The 23,123-nt window shown below is 44.5% G+C and overlaps 1 protein-coding gene across 3 annotated transcripts in view; it reads right to left on the minus strand.

Annotated features, from left to right (window-relative positions):
* SPATS2 (spermatogenesis associated serine rich 2) overlaps positions 1-23,123 on the minus strand; it is a 71,168-nt gene that overhangs the window by 16,407 nt on the left and 31,638 nt on the right. For all 3 annotated transcript variants that reach the window (XM_084802881.1, XM_084802882.1, XM_084802883.1), the window contains exons 3-8: positions 21,256-21,335; positions 19,169-19,277; positions 17,911-17,960; positions 14,391-14,649; positions 11,627-11,809; positions 6,951-7,086 (exon numbers count right to left, since the gene is read on the minus strand). In XM_084802881.1, coding sequence (XP_084659007.1) covers positions 6,951-7,086; positions 11,627-11,809; positions 14,391-14,649; positions 17,911-17,960; positions 19,169-19,277; positions 21,256-21,335 — 817 coding nt within the window. The remainder of the gene's footprint in view (positions 1-6,950; positions 7,087-11,626; positions 11,810-14,390; positions 14,650-17,910; positions 17,961-19,168; positions 19,278-21,255; positions 21,336-23,123) is intronic.

Consider the following 23,123-nt stretch of genomic DNA (forward strand, 5'->3'; position numbering starts at 1 on the left):
CAGCCTTCTAAGTGCTGGAACTAAAGCCACTCACTCAGGTCCAAAGAAAGACTGTTTAAGACACGGAATTCACCTCCTAGGCTAACCTTGCCGTGGAGCCTGTTTCCACCTTTCAGTTCTGTAGCTAGAACGTCATGGTGTGTCCTCTTTCTCAACGTGCATCTGTGCGCCTGTCAAGTCTCTCATGGTCTCCAAACTTGGATTTCCCCTTTCTAATGGGGATTAGTGCCACTTTCTCCGCTTGCTGCAGTCGTCTGCGACTCCGTGTGTAGCTAAGTCCAGCCAGTTCCCCAAACCCTTTCTGCTCTACTTTTGGTCCGTGTACTGAGGAGCCAATGTACCCTGCTCTGGACACCTGCAAGGATGCAGTGCCGTGCTGCTGTATCAGCTCTTACCATGCTACTGCCTGACTTGGGAAAGCAGAGGTGGGTGTGGCGTACCACCAATTTGCTTTAGGTCCCTGCTCTCCCTGACCACACAGATCACTGCTGACCCAGCCACAGGAGCCTAAGCCAGGAAACACACTTCTGTGAGAGACATGTGTGAGTTCCTGCAGACTTTTGGGAGGCCAGCCAGGAGGAACCTCCTTCAGTAAGTGACAAATGAAATGGCTTCCTCCCTGGGTACTGTGTGTTTAGTACTGATTAGCAGGCTTAACAACTGGGTCAACTGAACTTGAGGAAAGAGATTACCTCCCTTTCCTGCTGGTGCATTCTCTGAGGCTGACTGAAAACGCTGCCTTCTTTCCTGTACCTTGTAGTTGTTACTTCAAGACATAACTGGCAGGTGAGCTAACTGCATTCAGAAGCACACAGTTTGGAGTTAATGCCGATTAGAAAGTCATGTTCCAATTTGTTCAGTATCAAGGAGAAGCAAAGAGTTCCAGCACATTTGTGACAGGAGGATGGCATCGCTGTCAGGGCAGCGTGGAGGTGTCCGGTGGTGATGACGCTCACATAAGGGTCAGGGAAACCTGACCTGGACCTGAAAGGACTGAAATCAGCGTCACCATCTCTACATCTAGGCTTGCTTTTCTTGTTAATAAAATGTACATTTCTAGAGTAGCTGTTCGGCTGAAGTTTATAGCTACTGAGGAAGCAGGATGCAAAGTCCGTGTGTCCTGCAAGCTGTGGTGTGGCAGAAGGCTGTTATTCAGGGTGTTGGCCAAGCTTCCTTTTTGAATAAAAATAAAGTTTTAGTTTTATGAAAAGCCAACATTAAAAAGGCCTCTAACCATCTATGAAAATGACTATGAAGAATACTGTCCTAGTTTCCACTCTGTTGCTGTAATAAAACACTGGCCCAAACAAGGTAGGGAAGGAAGTTTATTTGCTTTGTTAGCTTCGGTTCAGCCCCCTGGCAGGAGGGGTTCAGCCCAGTGGGCCAGGCAACCCCGTCTCAAACTGGCAATCAAGAAAATGCCTTACAGACAGAGGCAGCTCCCCTGTATCCAGGGATCAAGCCAACAAAAAGTAACAGCACATGAATCTTACTAAGACTGGCTAAGTTATTACCTTATTTACTAACCCTGGGTTTTTTTTTTTTTTAAATTTTATTTTATTTATATGAGTACGCTGTCTTCATGCACACCACAAGGGGGCACCAGATCGTATTACAGATGGCTGTGAGCCACCATGTGGTTGCTGGGAATTGAACTCAGGACCTCTGGAAGAGGGGCAAGTGCTCTTAACCACTGAGCCATCTCTCCAGCCCCTAACCCTGGGTTCTTTCCCACTAAGTAGTTGTCTCTTATCATAGTAAAAAAGGACTCAGTCTTCAGTCTATAGGTTGTGTAAGATGACATCACCAGATGCAGGTGCAAGCTGCGAACCTGTGTACTCTGGCCCAGTCACCTTCTTTCTTCTCAGACCTTCTTGACGACTTATCTCCAGTATTTAAGCTTTGGAAGGCTAGACACATTTGACATATGTCACATATATTATTCCTCCCTCAGCTGAAAGGCTGTGTCACAGAGGAGCCAGTGTGTCACAGAGGAGCCAGTGTGCCACAGAGGAGCCAGTGTGAATAGACTTAGAACTTGTCAGGGTAGGATCGAGGGGCTTTGGTGAGTACAAGACGGCTCATGAGTCACAGCACTGCCACCAAGCCTCCACATGCATGCTGTGGTATCTGTGCCCAAACACACGCACACTCAAGCATTTACACGTATACACGCATAATGGGCAACACAACTAATAGACATACAAGGGGAATGTACCACCAAAATAGTCAACGCTCTTTTGGTTTTTCTAAGTCCGTCTTAAAACACTCTTGGGGATGTTTGGCTTTGTCTGGTGGCTAACCTGGAACACAGACTGACCGGGTCGGCCTCAAACTCATAGTGATCTTCCTGCCCCAGCCTCCTGAGTACAGGGATTAAAAATGAACGCCAGCACGCCCGGCTCGAGTTGCAGTGTTACGTCGCAGTCCGCCTTGTGAGGGAGGTATGCTTTAGATACAGAGGGTATAGGATTATGGGCTGAGACTGGTAGTATGTGCCTGTAATTCAGCATTCAGAGGCTGGGGACGGGAAGTTCAAGAGTTCAAGACCAGCCTGGGCAACATAGCAAGACTCCATTTCAAACTAATGGGTGGGGGAGTATAGAGATATATAGAGACGACAGGACAAAAGATAGATTATTAAATCTACTCCTCAACTTGAGGCCTTAACTGTTACTCACAAATAGGGTTAATTTTGATTATTGATATAAAATTTTATATAGTGATACAAAGTAGATTTAATTTTGATACATTAAAATATAATTCAAATCTGGCATTGTTCTTCACACCCTATATTTCTACTCTAGTATGAGGTATTGTACACATACAGCTCAATTAATACATAGTTTACTTCTAATAGTCTGGTAGTATTATTGTAGGCTGGTTAGGATAATTAAGTAATACAAGTCAATTGTTAATTAAATCATACACAAGGTTTAACACACAAGGTATGATTCTATAGATAAATATGATTAAATAAGGTCTTCAAAAACCTTAAGGGACCTATAAAATATGACATTTTAAAATATTTTTATTATTTTAAAGACTCTTTGACAGTAAGACAGGTTAACTCCTGACAACATCCAGCCTCCATAAAAAAGATGGTGAACATTAAAAAACATCCTTGTGGACATGACTTTAAGTGTGACAAAACAGCCACTGGACAAAAATGTCCTCGTTTCTCCCCCAAAACAAAATTCTGCCTAAAATGGACAAGGTTAGATACAGACAAAGTTAATGGCCAGACTTTGCCAAGACAGAGGAAACAAGTCCTCAATAGTTCCTGCCTCACAAATATGTCTGTCAGATATACTGGACCAGAAGGCTGAAGATGATGCTCCAATGTTATAGATGTCTGTTCAGACAATAAACTATCTGTCATATTTTTTTTTCATTTTAAAAACTACTAACCTACACTTTACTTTTACTCAGGTAGTTAAATTTATTCCTTCTCAAGTCTCTGATGGGATTAAAGACCAGATAGTTAATTTTAAAATTAAGCTTAGTTGCTTTAAAAGTTAAAAAGATACTTTTAAATCTAGATAGATACTTTTAGGTTGATAGATTTAAGCTTTAATAGATGTTGTTTTAGGTTCAAAACTCTAGTTTTACCAAGATAAAATAGATAATATCTTCTACAAAGTTGCCAAATACATTTTGATTAAAAATTATATGTGTAAGTCTTACCTCTTGGTTTTTATAATCTTTCACAATTGTACTTACAATATAGAAAAAAAATGGTCTTTTTCTTATTTAGACAGAAAAGGGGAGATGTTGGGGGATGGTCTGATGTATTTCGATACTAATTACTGCTTGCTGCCTGACCCACCTTTTGCTTAATAAAAAGCTATCCCACCTGGGCAGGGCAGGAGATAGGTGGGGCTAGGAGAGAGAAGGATCCTGGGAAGAAGAAAAAACTGCCAAGAGGAGAAAGGAGAGAGACCTGGAGGGAAGAGAGAAGGCCGCCATGGCTTAGCTGGAGGAGAAGCACATGGCCGGCGTGGATGGAGAATCCCGCCCAGATGAAGAACATGAGCAAGTATGTGGGATTATGGGTGGGAGGGAGCTCGACAGAAGCTATCAGAGGTAGATGGGACTGAGACAGGGATCCCGTGCCTGAGGCCTCACTACGGAAAGTGGTTTAACGGATTGATATCTGCCCTGCCCCAGGTTAACTAAGGCCTTTTTAAAATACAGCAAGTGTCTGTGTTTTAATTGATCGCTAGCCGGGGCCTACTGATAATACAAATAATACTGATAATACATATAATTTTAAAACAATAGGGTGGGGCTAATTATTAAGTATTCTTGGTAGGAATGGATCAAGAACTGGAGGTGAGGGTGGAATTTCTGTTGGTAGAAATAGTGTGACAATTTTGAATTTTTGGTTTCTTTAAAAAAAAAAAAATGCGGCAATCAAAAGCACTGGCTGCTCTTCCAGAGGTTCTGAGTTCAATTCCTAGCAACCACATGGTGGCTCACAACCATCTATAATGAGATCTGATGCATACTACATACATAATAAATAAATCTTTTTTAAAAGCCACAGAAATATAATAAGAATATGTTTTGATTTAATCCCAGGTGCGGGGGGACAGGGCTGCTTTGGACTGTCCACAGCGGCTGACTACGACTTGCCTCCTGCTTTAGCAAAGGCGTGTTTTTCCCAGCTGCAGATAGTTTCTGTGATACATGATATTTGGTATTTTCAGAGCATATAAAATGGTAGAGCCTCGATAGGCAGGGTTGGTGGTTAGCGGTCATGGGGGGGGGGGGACGGGGGTTATGGCTTGGTTGTGGTTTGTTAGTCGTGCTCAAAGAAGAAACAAGAAGAAAGAAATTAGATTCAAGCCCACTCCATCCTTTGGGGGGTGTGTGCTATAAAGGGTGGGGAAAGAAGGAACCACAAAGTGGCAAAGAGCAACTACAGTAGAGATAGAACACTGCATTTAAAAAAGACTCAAAGACTCGGAAGCCTACAAAAGGGCAAAGCTGAGCTAGAGTAGGGGCAGCAGTTGAATCAGCATTTGACCTGAAGAATCTATGTATTGTTCTTAAGAAGACAGGACCAAGCCAGGCACAGTGGTGCATGCCTGTAATCCCAGCACTCGTGAGGCAGAGGCAAGCAGAGCTCTGTGAGTTCAAGGCCAACCTGGTCTACAAAGAGAGTTCCAGGACAGTCAGGGCTACACAGAGAAACCCTGTCTCAAAAAACAAGAAGAGGAGGAGGAAGAGGAAGAGGAGGGAGGAAGGCAGGACTGGGAGGCAGCTCCATTAGTAGTGTGCTTGGCTAACACACAGACAGCCTTGGGTGTAATTCCCAGCTCTGTTTTATGCATAAAACAGGTATAGTGGCGCATGTCTGTTATCCTGGCACTTGGCAGGTAGAGGCAGGAGGATGAGAAGCCAAGGCTGTCCTTGGATACGCAGCAACTTGAAGACCAGGCTGGGTCACATGTCCACACACACACACAAACTGCATAAAAACAACAAAAATGTAAAGATCACACTATTCTATCTTGATTTCTTTTTCAAGGTAGGGTTTCTCTGTGTACCCTTGTCTGTCGTGGACTTGCTTTGTACAGGCCTGTGCCATCATGCCAGGCATGCTAAGCTTTTTAAAACAGTATTTCTAGAGGGCTGAGGAAATGGCTCGATGGGGAAGAGTGCTTGCTTTGCAACCCGGGGACCTGAGTTTGTATCCCCAGCACACACACAAGAAACTGGGCGTGGCTGCACATGTGTGCAACCCCAACACTGAGGGGCAGGGCAGAAGGTGTTTCTGGGGGCCAGTGGCCAGATGCCTAGCAGAAAAGGAAAACTTGCATAACAGTGTGAGAGCCAGCAACAGAGGAAGAAGACACCAACGCCCTGCTCCAGCCTCCACATGCATACTCAGGGTCCACACACATAATACACGTGTACACACGCACACACACACGCATGTGGCAGCACCCGTCTGTAGTCCTCGTGTTCCTGTGGTAATATGGGAGGCAGAGGCTGGAAGCTCCTGGAGCACGTGGCTTGGCATACTGTGGTGGAAGAGGACACCAATGCCTGAGGCTGTGCTCTGACCTCCACACATGCACATGGTACATGCATACTTACACTTAAAGCACACATGTGCATACATATACACATACAAGTATTTTCAAGTCTCTTTACCAAACCTGCTTTTCTCTCACAGAATACAAGTTAGTGCATTTTAAGAAATGAGTACAGGCAGCCAAGTGTGGTGGCGCACGCCTTTAATCCCAGCACTCGGGAGGCAGAGGCAGGCGGATCTGAGTTCAAGGATAGTCTGGTCTACAGTGTGAGTTCCAGGACAGCCAAGGCTGTCTCCAAAACGAGAGAGAGAGAGAGAGAGAGAGAGAGAGAGAGAGAGAGAGAGAGAGAGAGAGAGAAGGAGAACAGGGAGAGAGGGAGGAAGAGAAGAGAAGAAACAGGGAGAGAGACAGGGAGATAAGTACAGAAAACGACTGGGAAAACACAAGATCTAAAGCAGACCATGACTACCAGGGTGGTGAAACAGATAAGATGAGATTAAAAAAACAGATATTCTCCACTTTACATGTTTTAGTCTGCTTATTTGTTTTACAGTAAGACTTCACTGGTAGCCTGGATGTGGTGGTGATGCTCCTGCCTCAGCCTCCCACGTGCTGTGATTACAGGGGAGCCGACATGCCTGGCTTTCTACTTCACAGTTTTGTTTTAGCAGTATGTCCTTTGTTACACTGTTCGCTTAACAGACGGGCCCTGTTCTATAGTTATTTGTCCTTTTCAAAACACATTCCCATTCAGCCATCTCCAGAGCACTGAGAGTTCTCTGAGCCCCTCAAACCTTCTCCCCGCTGAGCGGCAGCAGAAGGGACTGGAGAAGCCGGCGAGTAGCTGATGGGATTTGTGGGTGAGCTCTGTGCTAATTACACATCACACACAACTTATCTTACCAGCTCTGCAGCTCGGCGAAAGCTTGTTTCATCTTCTTAATGGATGCATCCATCTCTTCTTTAACTACAACTCGGTATCGTGCGAGAGACACAGTGCAACGCTGGAGGTCCTTCACAGACTTCTCGATATTAGAGCCTGGGAGGGAAAAGATGAAAACAAACAACAAACAAACCGTGTAGATTAAAGGTTGGATTTTTAGGGCCAAATGTCATATGAATTAAGACTGTACACCAAATGACCACCCTTTCCAACGAAAGAAACTCTGTTTTTCAAATTTTCATGTTTACTTTTTAGAGTAAGTACCATAATGAAAATGAAGTGACAAGAACCGCAACCATCTATAATGTGATTGGATACACACTGTATACATAATAAATAAATCTTAAAAAAAAAAAAAAAAAAAAAAGAACCGCATGGTGTCCTCTCATCTTAAAACCATTCACACACCGCAGACGGAACATGAAACAATGGCGCCTAGCGATGGACAGCAGGCGGCGCTTGCCCTGAAGAAGCAGAGGCAAGTGAACCAAGGCCCTCAGCTGCCCCAGCTGACTGTCAGTTTCAGGCATGTGAAAACAGAAGAGTGTATTTAAAAATAAACATGATCAACTATGAAGAGAAAACCAACAGTAACAGATGCAGAAATGACGCACGTGCTAGAGTCAAGTACGACAGGACCTCAAAAGCTGAGGGTCTGGGCTGGAGAGAAGGCTCAGGAATTAAGAGCACTGGCTGTTCTCCCAGAGGACCTGGGTTTGATTCCCAGCACTCACATGGCAGCTCACACCTGTCTGTAACTCTAGGCCCTCTTCTGGTCTCCATGGGCACTGGGCCTATAAACAGCACACAGACATATCTGTACGCAAAGCACCCAAACACATAAAATACATTTAAAAATTACTCTGAGGCTATGAGGTCAGGCTGCACTGTCTGCCTGGCACACACTGGGCGTAAGCCCCTAGGACCATAACAAAGTATGTGTTTTGGCAGAAATATCAAACAGTTACTATGAGACAAATACAGACACACACTAAGCAGGGATAACGAAGACATTTCAAAATGCTTCAACTGAACATTTGGAGATGAAAATAGTAAGCTTTTTAAAAAGCAGTATGGGTCTGACATGGGCCTCTGCATACATGTGATGGGGATCAGCTGGTGTTCCTGTGGGGCTCCCAACACTAGGGGTGGGGGTGTCTCTGGCTCTTTCCCCTGATCTTGGGTCCCTTTTCCTCCTATTGGGTTGCCTTGTCCAGACTCAATATGAGGGAAGGTGCCTACTCTTACTGCAACTTAATGTGTCATGTTTGCTTGATATCCCTGGGAGGTCTCTTTTCTGAATGGAACGGATTAGTAGACTGGGGGGAAAGGAAAGGTGAGGGACTGGGAGGAAGAAGGGGAAACTGTGATGAGATGTAAAATATGAGAGAGAAAAATTTTAATTTTTGAAAAAATAGAGCAGTGAATCTTTTTAAAATATTCATTAATATATGTATTTATTAATTTATTATATGTACTCTTACTGCACATACACCTGCAGGCCAGAAGAGGGCATCAGATCACATTATAGGTGGCTGTGAGCTGCCATGTGGTTGTTGGGAATTGAACTCGGGACCTATGGAAGAGCAGCCAGTGCTCTTAACCGCTGAGCCATCTCTCCAGCCCCTGACAGTGATTCTTAAGGCAGCGACTTTAGAAACTATTTCAAATAAGATGAGTCACAGATAAGAAATAACACTATTTGAACAGGCATCGTATTTTTAATGCCTTACAATGACAGGGTCTCATGGAGTAACTCACCGTGCGGACTGAGGCACACTTTTGTTTTCTTTGTTTCTGTCTCTCAAGTCTCTGATTTTTTAGACGTAGTTTCACTTTGTAACTGTGCTTGGTTTTGGAACTCAAATATATACCAAGTTAGGCTGGAGCCTGAAATGACCCTCCTGCTTCTGCCTCCCAAGAGCTGGGATTAGACAGCGATTACCAGTGTGCGTATGACGTGTGTAAGTGTGGGCCTACACACCACAACACAGGGGAGGGGTCAGGGGTAAACTCAGGCAGCGAGCACTTTCATCTGTTGAACCATCTTGCTGGCCCCGTTTTTGTTTTGTTATTTGGTTTGGGGTTTTTCAAGCCTTGTCCGTCTTGGTTATTTTATTTTTGAAACACAGTCAGGCTTATACCGTCCTGGCTGGCCTGCAACTCACTGTGCAGTCAAAGGACCTGTGGGCCACCAGATTCAGCTTATGACACACACTTTCTTTTTCTCCTCTTCGATTTCCTTCTTCCCACGGCACCCAGCCTAGGACGAACATCTCCCCCACTTATTTTATGGTGTCCTTCCTTCTTCTGGTTGCAAGGTTGGGAATCAGTCCTAGTGCCTGTACAAGCTTCTCAAGTACTCCACACTGAGCTGAGCCCAGCTCTTTATGTTTCCTGTGACAGGACCTCACTGCACACACCATGTGCTCCTGCCTTAGCCTCCCACAGGGCTGAGATTACAAGTATGCACGACCTCACGCATCCCACAGTCTCAATCTTGTGTGCATCAGTATGTATGTGTGTGCAGGGAATGTGTCTGCATGTGTATGCATGCAGGGTATTTGCCAGAGGGCAACCATGGGTGTCATTCTTAGCAGCTACCTGGGGCCTTTTTTTAAAGATTTACTTTTTTGGAAGTCAGGCAGCAATGGCACACACCTGTAACCCCAGTACTCCTGGAGGCAGAGGCAGGTGGATCTCTTGAGTTTGAGGCCAGCCTGGTCTACAAAGCGAGTCCAGGACAGCCAAGGCTTTTATACAGAGAAACCCTGTCTCAAAAAACCAAAAAATAAAATTAAAAAAAAATTGGGGGGGGTGGGGGCTGGAGAGATGGCTCAGCAGTTAAGAGCACTGGCTACTCCAAAGGACCCAAGTTCGAGTGTCTACATGTGCATTTGTGTCTCTGCGTGTGCGGGTGCATGCCTGCATGCATGCGTGTGTATGCCTGTGCCAACCAGTGTCCTAGGTCAGAAGAAGGCATCCGATTCACTGCAACTGGAGTTAATGGGTGGTTGTGAGCTTTGATGTGGGAATTGGGAACCAACCCAGAGACTCTGCAACAAGTGGTCGGTCTTAGTCAGCTCTCTGCTCCCTGCCTTGGTTTTTGAGACAGGATTCCTCACCAGGACCTGAGGCTCACCAAGTAGGTAGGCTGGCCGGCCTGTGCCCAGAGCCCCTTCTGTCTCCACAGCACAGGGCTTTCCGTGCTCCATCCGGCTAACCCACGTGGCCACAGGGCTCCAAACTCAGGTCCTCATGCTTGTCTCTACAGCCCCTACAGTTTCAATCCCATCGATTTTTTTGTGGACTATTAGTATACTGCCGAGGCCAACCATAAAGTCTTCAATTAAGTGACCCCCATGGCTCAGCCTCTGGAGTAGCCTATGCCAATGGCCCCAGCTTAACTGTTCCATATTAATTCCTCTTCATTCAAATTTGATACAGATACAGAGACACATATCTACATACACACACACATGAAATATGTGAATATATAATTATAAATTATTTAATAAATAGTTGCAGCTTACGATGGACCTCTATGTTTCTATCTCGCTGCTCACTTGAGCAGACCACCATGCTTAGCTACATGAAGCAGTGAGGGGAGCATCTCTGTTTAACACAGGCTGTTCATTTAAAGCATCACTATAACATCTAAGGAACAAAGAGATGCTGGTGTAGAGATGAGTATCTCTGATCCCAGCTCTTGGGGGCAGAGGTAGGTGGGTGTCTGTGTATTTGAGGCCAGTCTGGTGTATGCAGGGAATTCCAGGACAGCCAGACTACACAGTGAGACTGCCTCAAACACACACACACACACACACACACACACACACACACACACTTGCTCAACACACATACACACATACAGTTATTACTAGTTCGTACTAAGTACATTTATCTGTTCTTGTAGAGATGAGGTCATCTGCCGTAGCCCAGGCTAGCCTGGAGGCTGTAGTCTTCCTTCCTCAGGCTCCTGAGTGCTAGGATCACAGGCATGCTCTAAGTACTGCAACTCCAAGCCAAAATGATTATAGTAGCCAATTTGTTTTGTTTTGTTTTGTTTTGTTTTGTTTTTCAAGACAGGTTTTCTCTGTGTAGCCCTGACTGTCCTGGAACTCACGCAGAGACTAGGCTGGCCTTCAACTTACAGAGACCCACCTGCCTCTGCCTCCCGAGTGCTGGGATTAAAGGCATGCGCCACCATACACGGCAATAGTCAGGTATTTTAAAAGTAAAGAGCTACCACAAGTGATACCACACAGTTCAGAGAACATGCTCTGGAGAAGACCTCAGATTGCCAGACTTCAGGAAGAGCACGAAGCTGTAGAACAGTGAAAATGTCCTTTCAACTGTCCTGTCAGAGAGGGGACACCTATTGACTCAACCAGGAGAACAGACATGAGGAAAACAGCACGGGCGGCTGCAGTGACACACAGGGACAGTTAGGTCAGCTAGGTCATCCTGCAGCACAGGCAACCACAGTAGCATGCAGAGATGCAGCACTGAGAAGAGACAGTCACCGGGTGTCCTGGAACTCCTCTTTGGGAGCCGCAGCCAGCTCATCGGTGGACTCTGTCTCTTTCATCAGAAACAGCTGTTTTTTCCTCTCCCAACTGAGCCTTGCATTTACCTAGCTTTTTATTGGTGGAAGAGAGTAGAACGTTCTCCATTCCCAGATTTGACACTTGTGTTCCTGCAGTGGCTCTTGAGAGAGATTTGGCAGCACTCCGGGACTGCTGGACATTCGGGATAGAGTGCGGCGCAGTCAGAGATTTGGGCTCAAAGTCAGAGACGCCATTCTCCAGCACAGCTCCTGTCCGGGAAAGAGGACAGGGTTACAGCACAGTGTGGATGAGCTACCTGAGCCAGCCTCAGTACAGAGAGAAAGCAGGCAAAAAGTCAGACAAAACCACGCCTGTTAAAAAGACTGCTAGCTTCCATAAGCTGCAATGAAGAAAAAAGTTTTAAATGTCTCAGAAGGGGAAAAAGAATTTAAAAGCTTCAGAGCAGAGAAAGGGCAGAATTGGAAAATGAAAAGAAAGTGCATAGGCAATAAATTGGAACACAGTGGTTATCTTTGGTTTGGTTTGTTTGCAGTCAGTTTTTTTCCTCTGCGTCTTTTAAAAAAACAATATGTAGCAGGGTGTGGTGGCGCACACCTATAATCCCAGCACTCGGGAGGCAGAGGCAGGCGGATCGCTGTGAGTTCAAGGCCAGTCTGGTCTACAAAGTGAGTCCAGGACAGACAAGGCTACACAGAGAAACCCTGTCTCAAAAAAAAACCCAAAACACCAAAAAAAAAAAAAAAAAAAAAAAAACTAAAAACAAACAAACAAACAAAAAAACCAACCACACAACAATATGTAAATTAACCAATAAAAGAACAGCTAAAAAGCTGAGTAAAATTCTTACACCAACATTACATTTATAATACCATGAATACTAAAGCACAGGGAATAAGATTAATCATAAGTAATTTTTAAAATTTTTAAATATTAAGTTTATTTCCTTTATTATTTTGTGTATATGGGTTTTTTACCTGCATACGCAAGCAGTGCCCTCGAACACTAGAAGAGAGTGTCAGATCCCTGGTACTTGGGCTATAGATGGCTGTGAGCCACAGCATGCGTGTGGGGATCAAACCTGGTCCTACGCAAGACCCTTAACCAAAGACCCTTCAATCCTGCCCCACCTCAAAAATAAGTTAATTTTTCTTTTTGTTTTTTCTTGGGCGGGGGGTGGGGTGGGGGTGGTGGGGTGGTGGGAGGGTCTGTCTACGTAGCCTTGGCTGTCCTGGAATTCTCTGTGTAGATCAAGTTGGCCTCCAACTCAAAGAGATCTGCCTATCTCTGCCTATGCCTCTGAAGTGCCAGGACTGAAAATACGCACCACTATGCCTAGCTTCCAAATAAGTTTTTGTTTTTATTTTTCGAGACAGGGTTTCTCTGTGTAATAGCCCTGGCTATCCTGGAACTCTCTTTGTAGACAAGGCTGGCCTCGAACTCACAGTGTCCACCTGCCTCTGCTTCCTGAGTGCTGGGATTAAAGGCATGAACTGCCATGCCAGGCCCAAATAAGTTGTTTTTAAAAGAGAAACATTCTCAGTTTCTCCTCAGCTCTTAGCAAAATTACTAACAAAGAAATACACAAAACACATAAATTTCTAACTATTAACTAATCGTAACCCTTTATTAGAGAAGAAATGTAGAGAGGCTGCAGAGATGGCTCATGGCTAAGAACACTGGCTGCTCTTGCACAAGCTCAGAGTCCGTTCCCAGCACGTCTACGGCAGCTCACAGCCACCTCTAACTCCTGCGCCCTCTTCTGGAGTCACTGGGCACCAGGCACACATGTGGTGCACAGACATACACACAAGCAAAATACTTATACATATAAAATAAATCAATCTAAAAAACCAATTTTAATAAAGAAAACAAATATAGGACTATAAAAATAACCTTTGCCGGGTGGTGGCTCACACCTTTAATCTCAGCACTCGGAAGGCAGAGCCAGGTGCCTCTCTGTGAATTCAAAGACAGCCTGGTCTACAAAGTGAGTCCAGGACAGCCTGGGCTACACAGAGAAACCCTGTCTAAGAAAAACAAAAAAAGCAAAACAAAACAAAACAAAAACTTTAAAAAGACCCACAAAAATCTAGTTACCAGTAAAGCTATGATTACAGTTATTATTACATAGTCTTAAAATATTTCTGCCTTTTTTCTTTCTGTATTGAAGACTGCACAAATGATTCATCCCATACTGTGCTCTACAACACCATCCTTAGACAGGACCAGTGCCAGAGACTGATGTCTGACTGACACTCCTCATGTGTCACCATCATTGTTTTCTTTAAGAATTCTATCAGATCTTAAAAGATCTTTAAGGCCCGGTGTGGTGGCACACAGCTTTAATCCTAGCACTCAGGAGGAGGAGGCAGGTGGATCTCTGTGAGTTCTAGATCAGCCTGGTCTACAGAGTGAGTTCAAGACAGCCAGAGCTATACAGAGAAACAGAGAGAGAGAGAGAGAGAGAGAGAGAGAGAGAGAGAGAGAGAGAGTGTGTGTGTGTGTGTGTGTGTGTGTGTATTAAAGAAAGACCTTTAAAAAGTCGCTCTCCTACGTCCAACTACTAAGGCTCCCTTCTGTTACTCAATGTCAGAAGTGTTGGCACCACAAACTCTAAGAGAAAAATCTGAGACAAGGAAATAGGAATTCTATATTTTAAGGTCTTTGGTAAGATATTAAACATGAACTCTTCCATACAACAGATAACAACAACTGTAAGGTAAAAGACCAATTATATTTAATGTAATGATAAGTGTCTTACCCAGGAGACCCCCCGCCCCCAGTACTTTCTGAGTGACGCAACTTTCCCGAGTCTCTTACTGTACTCACCAGCTCTATCCAGTGCATCTGGTGTGGCAAACTCGGGGTCTTCCAGGTCTCTGGCGTCTACTGAAAGTGTCTCCAAACCTTCACTGAGCGAGTCCACAGACTCAGCATCGTTGAGGGCACCATTAACATGGTAACCATTAACGCCACCTTTCTCTGAAGATGCAGGCTGGTCCTCCTGAGTGGGTACCGACTTCCTCAAGTCTGGGGCACTGGTACCTGCTTCTGATGCAGGTTTGGATTTGCTTTTCTTCTTTTTGTTCTAAGATTATCAAAGATTTGAAAAAAGAGAAAAAAGAAGAACAAAGAGCAGGCTCTCCAGTGCAACCAGCTCCAGCTACAGGAGGAACAGAGTTACCAACTCCAGCTACAGGAAGAATAGTGTTACCAATTCTGCACACATTTCTCTAGGAAGTGAAGATAATTTTGTTTATGTTGGACCAATGACAAAAACAACATGTTACCATACAAAACTGTATCCTGAATGAACTAAAATAAACAAAATATTTTTCATAGCAAAATCTATCTTAAGCAAAATAAGAAGTAAAAAAGTCTAATTATGTATTTAAAGTGAAAAATAAACAGAGCTCTAAACAATCACAATAACAGAAAAAAATATAATCTATAAATAACTGAATCATAACCTCAGTCCAATAATTGACAAATAATGAAACCTGAACTGCTATACAGTTTTTCACCTACTAGAATAGCAAAGGTCAAAGAGTGTAAACACAGAAGGCCACTGGCTCCACTCAGCAGATGGCTTTGGCTGCTTTGGAAACAGCGGGCATCTTCATAAACACTAGCTTGAGTGCGAATCTAGTAATGCTTTTGAAACTTACAAATGCACAAACCTTTCAACCAGCAATTCTAACACTAGCAAGCAATTTATCCTTGCCAGGACTGGCAAATGTATAAAGATTATTCATTGCAGCACTGTTACATTAATATTAATAAAGACTAGAAACCATGCAAATGTAGATCAGAAGTAGACTTACACATTCCAGGATCTATTATATGGAATGTGCAAAGAAGAAAATATACATTCGTAATTGTTTAGATACTACAGTGTCTTGGAAGCTACATAAGAAATTAATGAGAGCTTTGTCCTGTAGCCCAGGGGTACAGCACCTGCCAGGCACTCAGAAGGCCCTAGGTTTGAGCCCAGTGCCAAAAACAAAACAAACAAAAACCGAATAACTAAATAAGTAACTGGGGCACCCAATGGCTGGAGAAGAGATGGGATAAAGTTGTTTAGGGTACTGGGCACTAACATTTATACCTTTGAAATTTGAACCATGTGGATTAAATAAATAAATAAATAAATAAAGTCCGCCTTTGTTTTAGCAGCAGGCAGCTCCACTAGCAGTACCTAACTCTGAGCAGATAAACGCAGTCGGGTCTCAACCCTCTCATGCCGTTCCCGTAGATGGCCTGACAGCTGGGCGACTCCTGAGCCGCCTTCAGTCTCCTCTCTTTTACCCTGCTTTCTCCCAGGTGAACAGCCACGTGTTGACACTACCATCCAGTGCACATTATTAGTAGAACAATCCCTTCTTATTAGGCTAACCCTGACTCTCAGCGCCAACGGTTGAGCACTGGAGAGTTCCAAAGTAAATCTATTTTTCTTTCTCCAGATTTAAAGAAAATTGTATGCTATCTCATATATATATATTCACACATATGTATATATACATATATATGTACCTTTTCAACTATGTGTATATCATGTGTTGTAATAAACCAAACTTGTTGCAGGACAGTCAGGGCTACTCAGAGACACCCCGTCTCAAAAAAAAAAAAAAAAACCAGACCAAGCAACCAAAAAGAAAAAATGCTGGGCATGGTGGCACACACCTTTAATCCCAGCACTCAAGAGGCAGAGGCAGGCGGATTGAGGTGAGTTCGAGGCCAGCCTGGTCTACAAAGTGAGTCCAGGACAGCCAAGGCTACACAGAGAAACCCTGTCTCGAACAACCAAAATAAATAAATAAATAAATAAATAAAAGTAAATAAAAAAATAAAGCCAAACCTGGCTTGGTCAAGAAATCTTTTCAGAGCTGGCAAGATGTCTCAGTGTTAAAGGCTCTGGTCACACAAGCCTGGCAACTTGAATCCAATACCAGCAACCCATGGTGGAAGGTAACCAGCTGCCCAAAGCTCAACTCTGCACCACGGCACTAACACACATGTACAACACAAGTAATGTTTATTTTGATTCTGGGGTTTTTTGTTTGTTTGTTTTTTGAGACAGGGTCTCTCTGAGTAGCTCTGCCTGTCCTGGACTCACTTTGTAGACCAGGCTGGCCTCGAACTCAAGAGATCCACCTGCCTCTGCCTCCCCAGTGCTGGGATTACAGGCGTGCGCCACCACCGCCTGTCCAGATGTAAAGCTCTTACAGGAGCAAAAGCTGCCAGGTGGCCGTAAGTGAGAACTCAGGACGCCTGGAGACCACCAAGGCTGCTGATTGAAAATATAAACTGATTTGGCTAATCTAGGGAACAAATCCTGTGGTCGCCTTCCCCAGGGCACTGGGCTGTCTCTGACAGCTGGCTTGTGCCCACTCTTGGCTAGAGCACTCCCAGCAACGGCTCAGCAAACGTAATTGGTTTCTGCCTTCAACCACAGGGGGCACGCTGTGTAATGCTCAGAAACACAGCAGCTCTTGATGTCAAAACTGCATCTCTGAGATGGTAATCAGAAGACATGCAAGCCCCTTTTCTTTAAAATATTATAGAATGTATGGGCAAGATGGCTGTGACATGCCACCCCACTGACCACCAGGGTAGATTTGGCTGATCTGGTTGGCTAGGCAGGGCACACTGCTGTGTGCCCTCTGCCCTCACTGCTGGGTGCGCCCCTCTGTTCCTCTGCTGGAACTTCCAAACAAGCTCTTAAGTATTGTCAAATACTCTTTAAAGCCCCCTTACAAAATTATGTGGAATGCTCTGCCTTTATGTATGTCTGTGCACCATGCACGCACCTAACGCCTGTCCTCACGTAAGTCTGTGCACCATGCACGCACCCAACGCCTGTCCTCACATAAGTCTGTGCACCATGCACGCACCTAACGCCTGTCCTCACATAAGTCTGTGCACCATGCACGCACCTAACGCCTGTCCTCACGTAAGTCTGTGCACCATGCACGCACCTAACGCCTGTCCTCACATAAGTCTGTGCACCATGCACGCACCTAACGCCTGTCCTCACGTAAGTCTGTGCACCATGCACGCACCTAACGCCTGTCCTCACGTATGTCTGTGCACCATGCACGCACCTAACGCCTGTCCTCACGTAAGTCTGTGCACCATGCATGCACCTAATGCCTAGGGAGGTCAAAGAGATCGAGATCCCTTGGAACTGGGGTTGCAGAGGGGGAGCCACCACATGGGTGCTGGCACCTCACCCAGGTCCTCTGGAAGACCACTATGCTACTTTTACCTGCTCAGCCATCTTGCCAACCCCTCCAGCCCACTTATAAAAGCACTATAAAGAGCACGCTCTTCCATGCGGTGGTCTTACCTTTTTCTTGCCTGTCACCACCCATTCTTTGAGTACGTCACTGGCACTCCCTGAAAAAGAAATCAAAGAGAGGTTTCCTCTTCTGCCACACACAGGTCAAGAAGGAGTCAGTGCATTTCCTAAGGGCCGGATGCTGCGCCGAGGCAGCTGTGGCACGTGTCTGCTACCCTAGCCTAGTGAGATCTGCTTCTGGTCAGACACATCTGAGTACAGAGTCTTTACCCAGTGTGCCATCTTCTCCCTGCAGCCTACATCACCTTCACTGTGGCATCTGGGAAGAGCTGCATCCCACACCAGACCCAAACCCCAACAGTGTAAAGAAGACATGACGGCAGAGAGAAACCGTATAGTAGTTCAACCTTGTTTGTCCTATACTTGCAAACTCAGGAGGATGCGACAGGGAGCCCTGACCTGACTCCACTGTTCAAAGGCAAAGCAGCCCCAAGCCAAGTTTTTTCAAATAAGTTCTATGGAGAGAAGCTTAGAGACCCTTATTAGCTCTGTGGTGTGAGGAGGGGCAAGGCCGCCTCGTCCTCCACCAGACATGTGGAGACGTAAGGAAACTGAACTTATGCATTTGAGTCGCCTGCCAGGATCCAAACTAAATCTTAGTGGCATCTGCAAATAAATGCTGAGTCCTCCGTCATCTGCCCCGGCCACTAAATCACTCCTTTCATCAGGCTCTTAAACTCCCTTGTCCAGTTCCATTTAGCTACTGAGACCATCAGCTGCAGAGTTCCTTTCCTTGGGGAGGGGAGCATAATTTTTAAAAGAAGATTTATTTATTATGTATACAGCATTCTGTCTGCCTATACAACCTGCACGTCAGAGGAGGACACCAGATCTCATTATAGATGGTTGTGAGCCACCATGTGGTTGCTGGGAATTGATCTCAGGACCTCTGGAAGAGCAGCCAGTGCTCTTAATGTCTGAGTCATCTCTCCAGCCTAAGCATAATTTTTTTTTAATGATGGAGCCTCACCATATAGTAAGGGACTGGCCTATCACTCACTATGTAACCAAGGCTGGCCTCACGTCACAGCCCCTTCTGCCGTCACCTCTCAAATGCTCGGACTACAGCAATGTGCCATCACACTTACTCTCATTTCTTAAATGCCAAACGAGAACATTTTTAATAATAAGAGTTTTCTTAGTTTGTCTCTTCTAAATACTAATGAAAGAAGCATTACATTAACAGAGCACCCCAGTATGCCTTGCTGCGCACGACGGCTCAGGTTCCGAAAGTCGGCAGCGTTACCTTCCATGAATGCTTGTACTGTTTTGTCCACACAGTTATCAAAGTGCTGCAAAACCAGGATGATTTCATTGTTGCTCTTGTTGGGAACTACTGCACGCACTGCGTTTATCTGCAAAAGGCGACAGGTCATGTAATTCCAACATGAGTAGGTCAGGGTGAGCAGCAGGGTCATCTCACTTTCAGCAGTGTTACCTACCACTCTTGACTGTCAGTAAGCGCACACACAACCATCACACCGGGAATGACAAACACAGGAACGGTAACACCACATGACAACTTAATCTCAAAATTCAAAAAGGCAGAACATTTATAAAAATAAAACGGGACCACTGAGACGGTCAGTAAATAAAAGCATTTACAGTAACCTGAGAGCCCCAGCACGACCTTCAGAGCCTACGATGGAGGAGAAAACGGATTCCTAAAAGTTGTCTTCAGACCTCCACACAATCAATCAATCAACATCTCTCTGACTCTCTGTGTCCTGTGTCTCTCCCTCCCTCCCTTCCTGTTTTGTTTTGTTTAATGTGTTGGTGTAAGCACCCATGCACACTGTAGAAGCCAGAGGACACCGGCTGCTCTGCTCTCTAAGTCTGCACTTTATTCCCGTTAGACAGGGTCTCCCGGCAGGCAGGCGGCTCCAGTGGTCCTGCCTCTGCCTCCCATGTGCTGCGCTCACAGGACTAGGCAGGTCCTCGTGCTCACACGGCAGATGCTCTACTACTGAGCTCAGACCTTCACACAGCACTACTCCAAGCACTCCCCCTTTGTGTCATTTAGCAGTATAAACTCTACAGACGTAACTTACACAGACCATCTGAATTCTTATAAGCTGTTTCGGGCACACGAAACATAATGAACAACTAGTAATAACCCAGCTTAATAAAACAAAACAAACGCAGATGAAGCCCAATGAACATCTCTTAAATTCCATCTCTCTCCAGAAATTTCTACCCAGAATTTGATCTAATTTCAATATATTTGCATTTTAATGATGTAAGTTTATCTTCAGAGGTAATATACTATTTTCTATTATATAAATATTAATCATCATACATGCTTATTTTCAATTTTTGTCACACTTCATTTTCTCCATATTAATAAGCACGTTACTCATATAGTTTAACATATACCTATTATTCATATATTTTAACATATATATATTGTACATAGCATTCCTATGGTACAATACACCTAATTTATTCACTTTCCTGTTGATGGATAATTAGACATTTTGTTTCTTTGCAGTGCTAGAGATAAAACTCTCACTCTGGAGCACCTATCTTATGATGCTCTGCTGCCGAATCCTTAGTGTCAGTGTCAACACCAGGTCTCCTGGGCCAAACGTGGTGGCGCATGCCTTTAATCCCAGCACTCGGGAGGCAGAGGCAGCCGGATCGCTGTGAGTTCAAGGCCAGCCTGGTCTACAAAGCCAGGGGTTTTGTTTGTTTGTGTGTATGTGTGTTTGTTTTTTTTTTTTTTTTTGAGATAGGGTTTCTCTGTGTAGCCTTGGCTATCCTGGACTCGCTTTGTAGACCAGGCTGGCCTCGAACTCACAGCAATCCACCTGCCTCTGCCTCCCGAGTGCTGGGATTAAAGGCGTGCGCCACCACGCCCGGCTTACAAAGTGAGTTTAAGACAGCCAGGGCTACACAGAGAAATCCTGTCTTAAAACAATAACAAAAGTATTAGTAGTAGCATTAATACTGAATGTCTTCAAAGAATTTAGAATAAACATATGTGGAGATGTCCAAAGAAAACCATTTTTGCACATTTTAATAAACTGGTTCTTCACAGCCCCTGTGACAGCCATCCTTCCATTACACAGTGACGTCCTGCTCTGTCCCTAGGATTTCATTTTCTCCTTCTTTCTTCCTTTTCTTGAGTCAGGTCTCACTCTGTAGCCCTGGCTGGCCTGGAACTTGCCCTGTAGACCAGACGGCTGGTTTTACAGAGATCCACCTGCATCTGCCGGAGCGCTGGAATTAAAGGCACGTGGCCTGTGTTCGTTTTCATAACGTGACAGTTAATACTGTTAATAATACCTTTTCTTACGGTATTCAAACCGTTACCCATAGCAATTGTCTTACCTTCTCCTTCATGTTTTCAAACGTTCCTCCCTGGGCCAGTACAGTATTGGACTGCAAATCAAAAATGAATCCTGATGAATCTGAAAGATTATAAAGAAAAATATATTTAATTTGATATAATCTATGTATTTTATTCATCTAAAACAGACCAAGTCTAGCTACTTTTTTTCCTCATATAACTACTAAGAATATAGTTACTATTTGGAAAATTCCATTACATAGATAGCTCATATATATATTTATATTTTGAGTTGGTCATAAAATAAAAATTTATTTTTTTAATTAATTTTTTTTAACCATACACCTTTAATTCTAGCACTTAGGAGGCAGAGGCAGGTGGATCTCTGTGAGTTCAAAGCCAGCCTGGTCTGTATGGTGATTTCCAGGATAGCCAGAGCTACATAGTAAAACCTTGTCTCAAAAAAAAAAAAAAAAAAAGAAAAAAAAGAAAAAAGAAAAAAGAAAAGAAAAAGAAAGAAAAGTATTTTTATGCATCTGAGTGTTGTATGTATGTATGTATGTATGTATGTATGTATGTATATACGTATGTACTCCACGTGTGCCTGGTACCTGCAGAGGCCAGGGGGGCAGATGGCCTAGAACTGGATGGCGTCTTGGATGGTTGCGAGCCACCATGTAGGTACTGGAATCAAACCTAGGCACTTTTTGAGAACAGTAAGTGCTCTGAACTGTTATATATTAAAGAAACTAGCAATGTGCCAACTATATTAAAAGTATTCTATAATCCTTAACCTTTCTTTTTAAAAGAGATTTATTTATTTGTTACATATTCAGTGCTCTGCCTGCAGTACACCCGCAGGCCAGAAGAGGGCACCAGATCTCATTATAGATGGTTGTGAGCCACCATGTGGTTGCTAGGAATTGAACTCAGGACCTGTGGAAGAGCAGTCAGTGCCCTTAACCTCTGAGCCATCTCTCCAGCCCCGCTTAACCTCTTTCTTAATTATCCTACCTTGATTTATACACTACCCCACAATGTCATTGCTGTGAGCAGAGACAGAGCTTCTCTGCTTATGACAAATAGAAGTCATCTGTCTTCCTGCACATACACCTGCAGGCCCGAAGAGCGCCCCAGATCGCATTATAGATGGCTGTGAGCCACCATGTGGTGGCTGGGAATTGAACTCAGGACCTCTGGAAGAGCAATCAGTGCTCTTAACCTCTGAGCCATCTCTCCAGCCCCGACTGTACATATTCTTAGACCGCAAATTCTAGTTTTTTATTTTGTTTTTTTGTTTTGTTTTCCAAGACAGGGTTTCTCTTGTAGCCCTGGCTGCTCTGGACTCACTCTGTAGACCAGGCTGGCCTAGAACTCACAGCGATCCACTTGCCTCGTGCTGCGATTAGAGGCGTGTGCCACCACCGTCTGGCTAGACTGTGAATTCAGAATGCATTCTGAATTCTGACTCATGTTCCCAGATTTGATGTGTTATGATGCAACATATCCAAGTTTATGCTACCAACACTATATCCAAGTTCGTATCCAGCACATGTTCTCAAATAAGCAAGGTAAAGAAAACCAAACCTCCAGCGAGCTATTCATTTTTCTCAAGCTTTTTAATACACTGTGGCTATATAATGAGCAAATTGCCACAGCACACGTGTGTGCATTCATGTGCGTGTCAGTGCGTGAGATGCTGGCTACCGACTTACACTTGGTAGACCAGCACTCCTCTACAGCGTTCCACCCTGGGCTGGGCCTCCGCCTCGACACCAGCGTTACAATCCTGGGGAGAGGTTAAAGTGCTTCTCAGGGTCTGTCGTGCATGTTCGCCCGGAGGAACCTTATGCCAAAACGTGCCTCAGCAGTCTAGCTGGGACCTAAGACTTTTGTTCTCAGCATTACC

This window comes from Acomys minous, assembly GCF_964271855.1.
Source record: "Acomys minous genome assembly, chromosome: 12".
Taxonomy (NCBI): Eukaryota; Metazoa; Chordata; class Mammalia; order Rodentia; family Muridae; genus Acomys; species Acomys minous.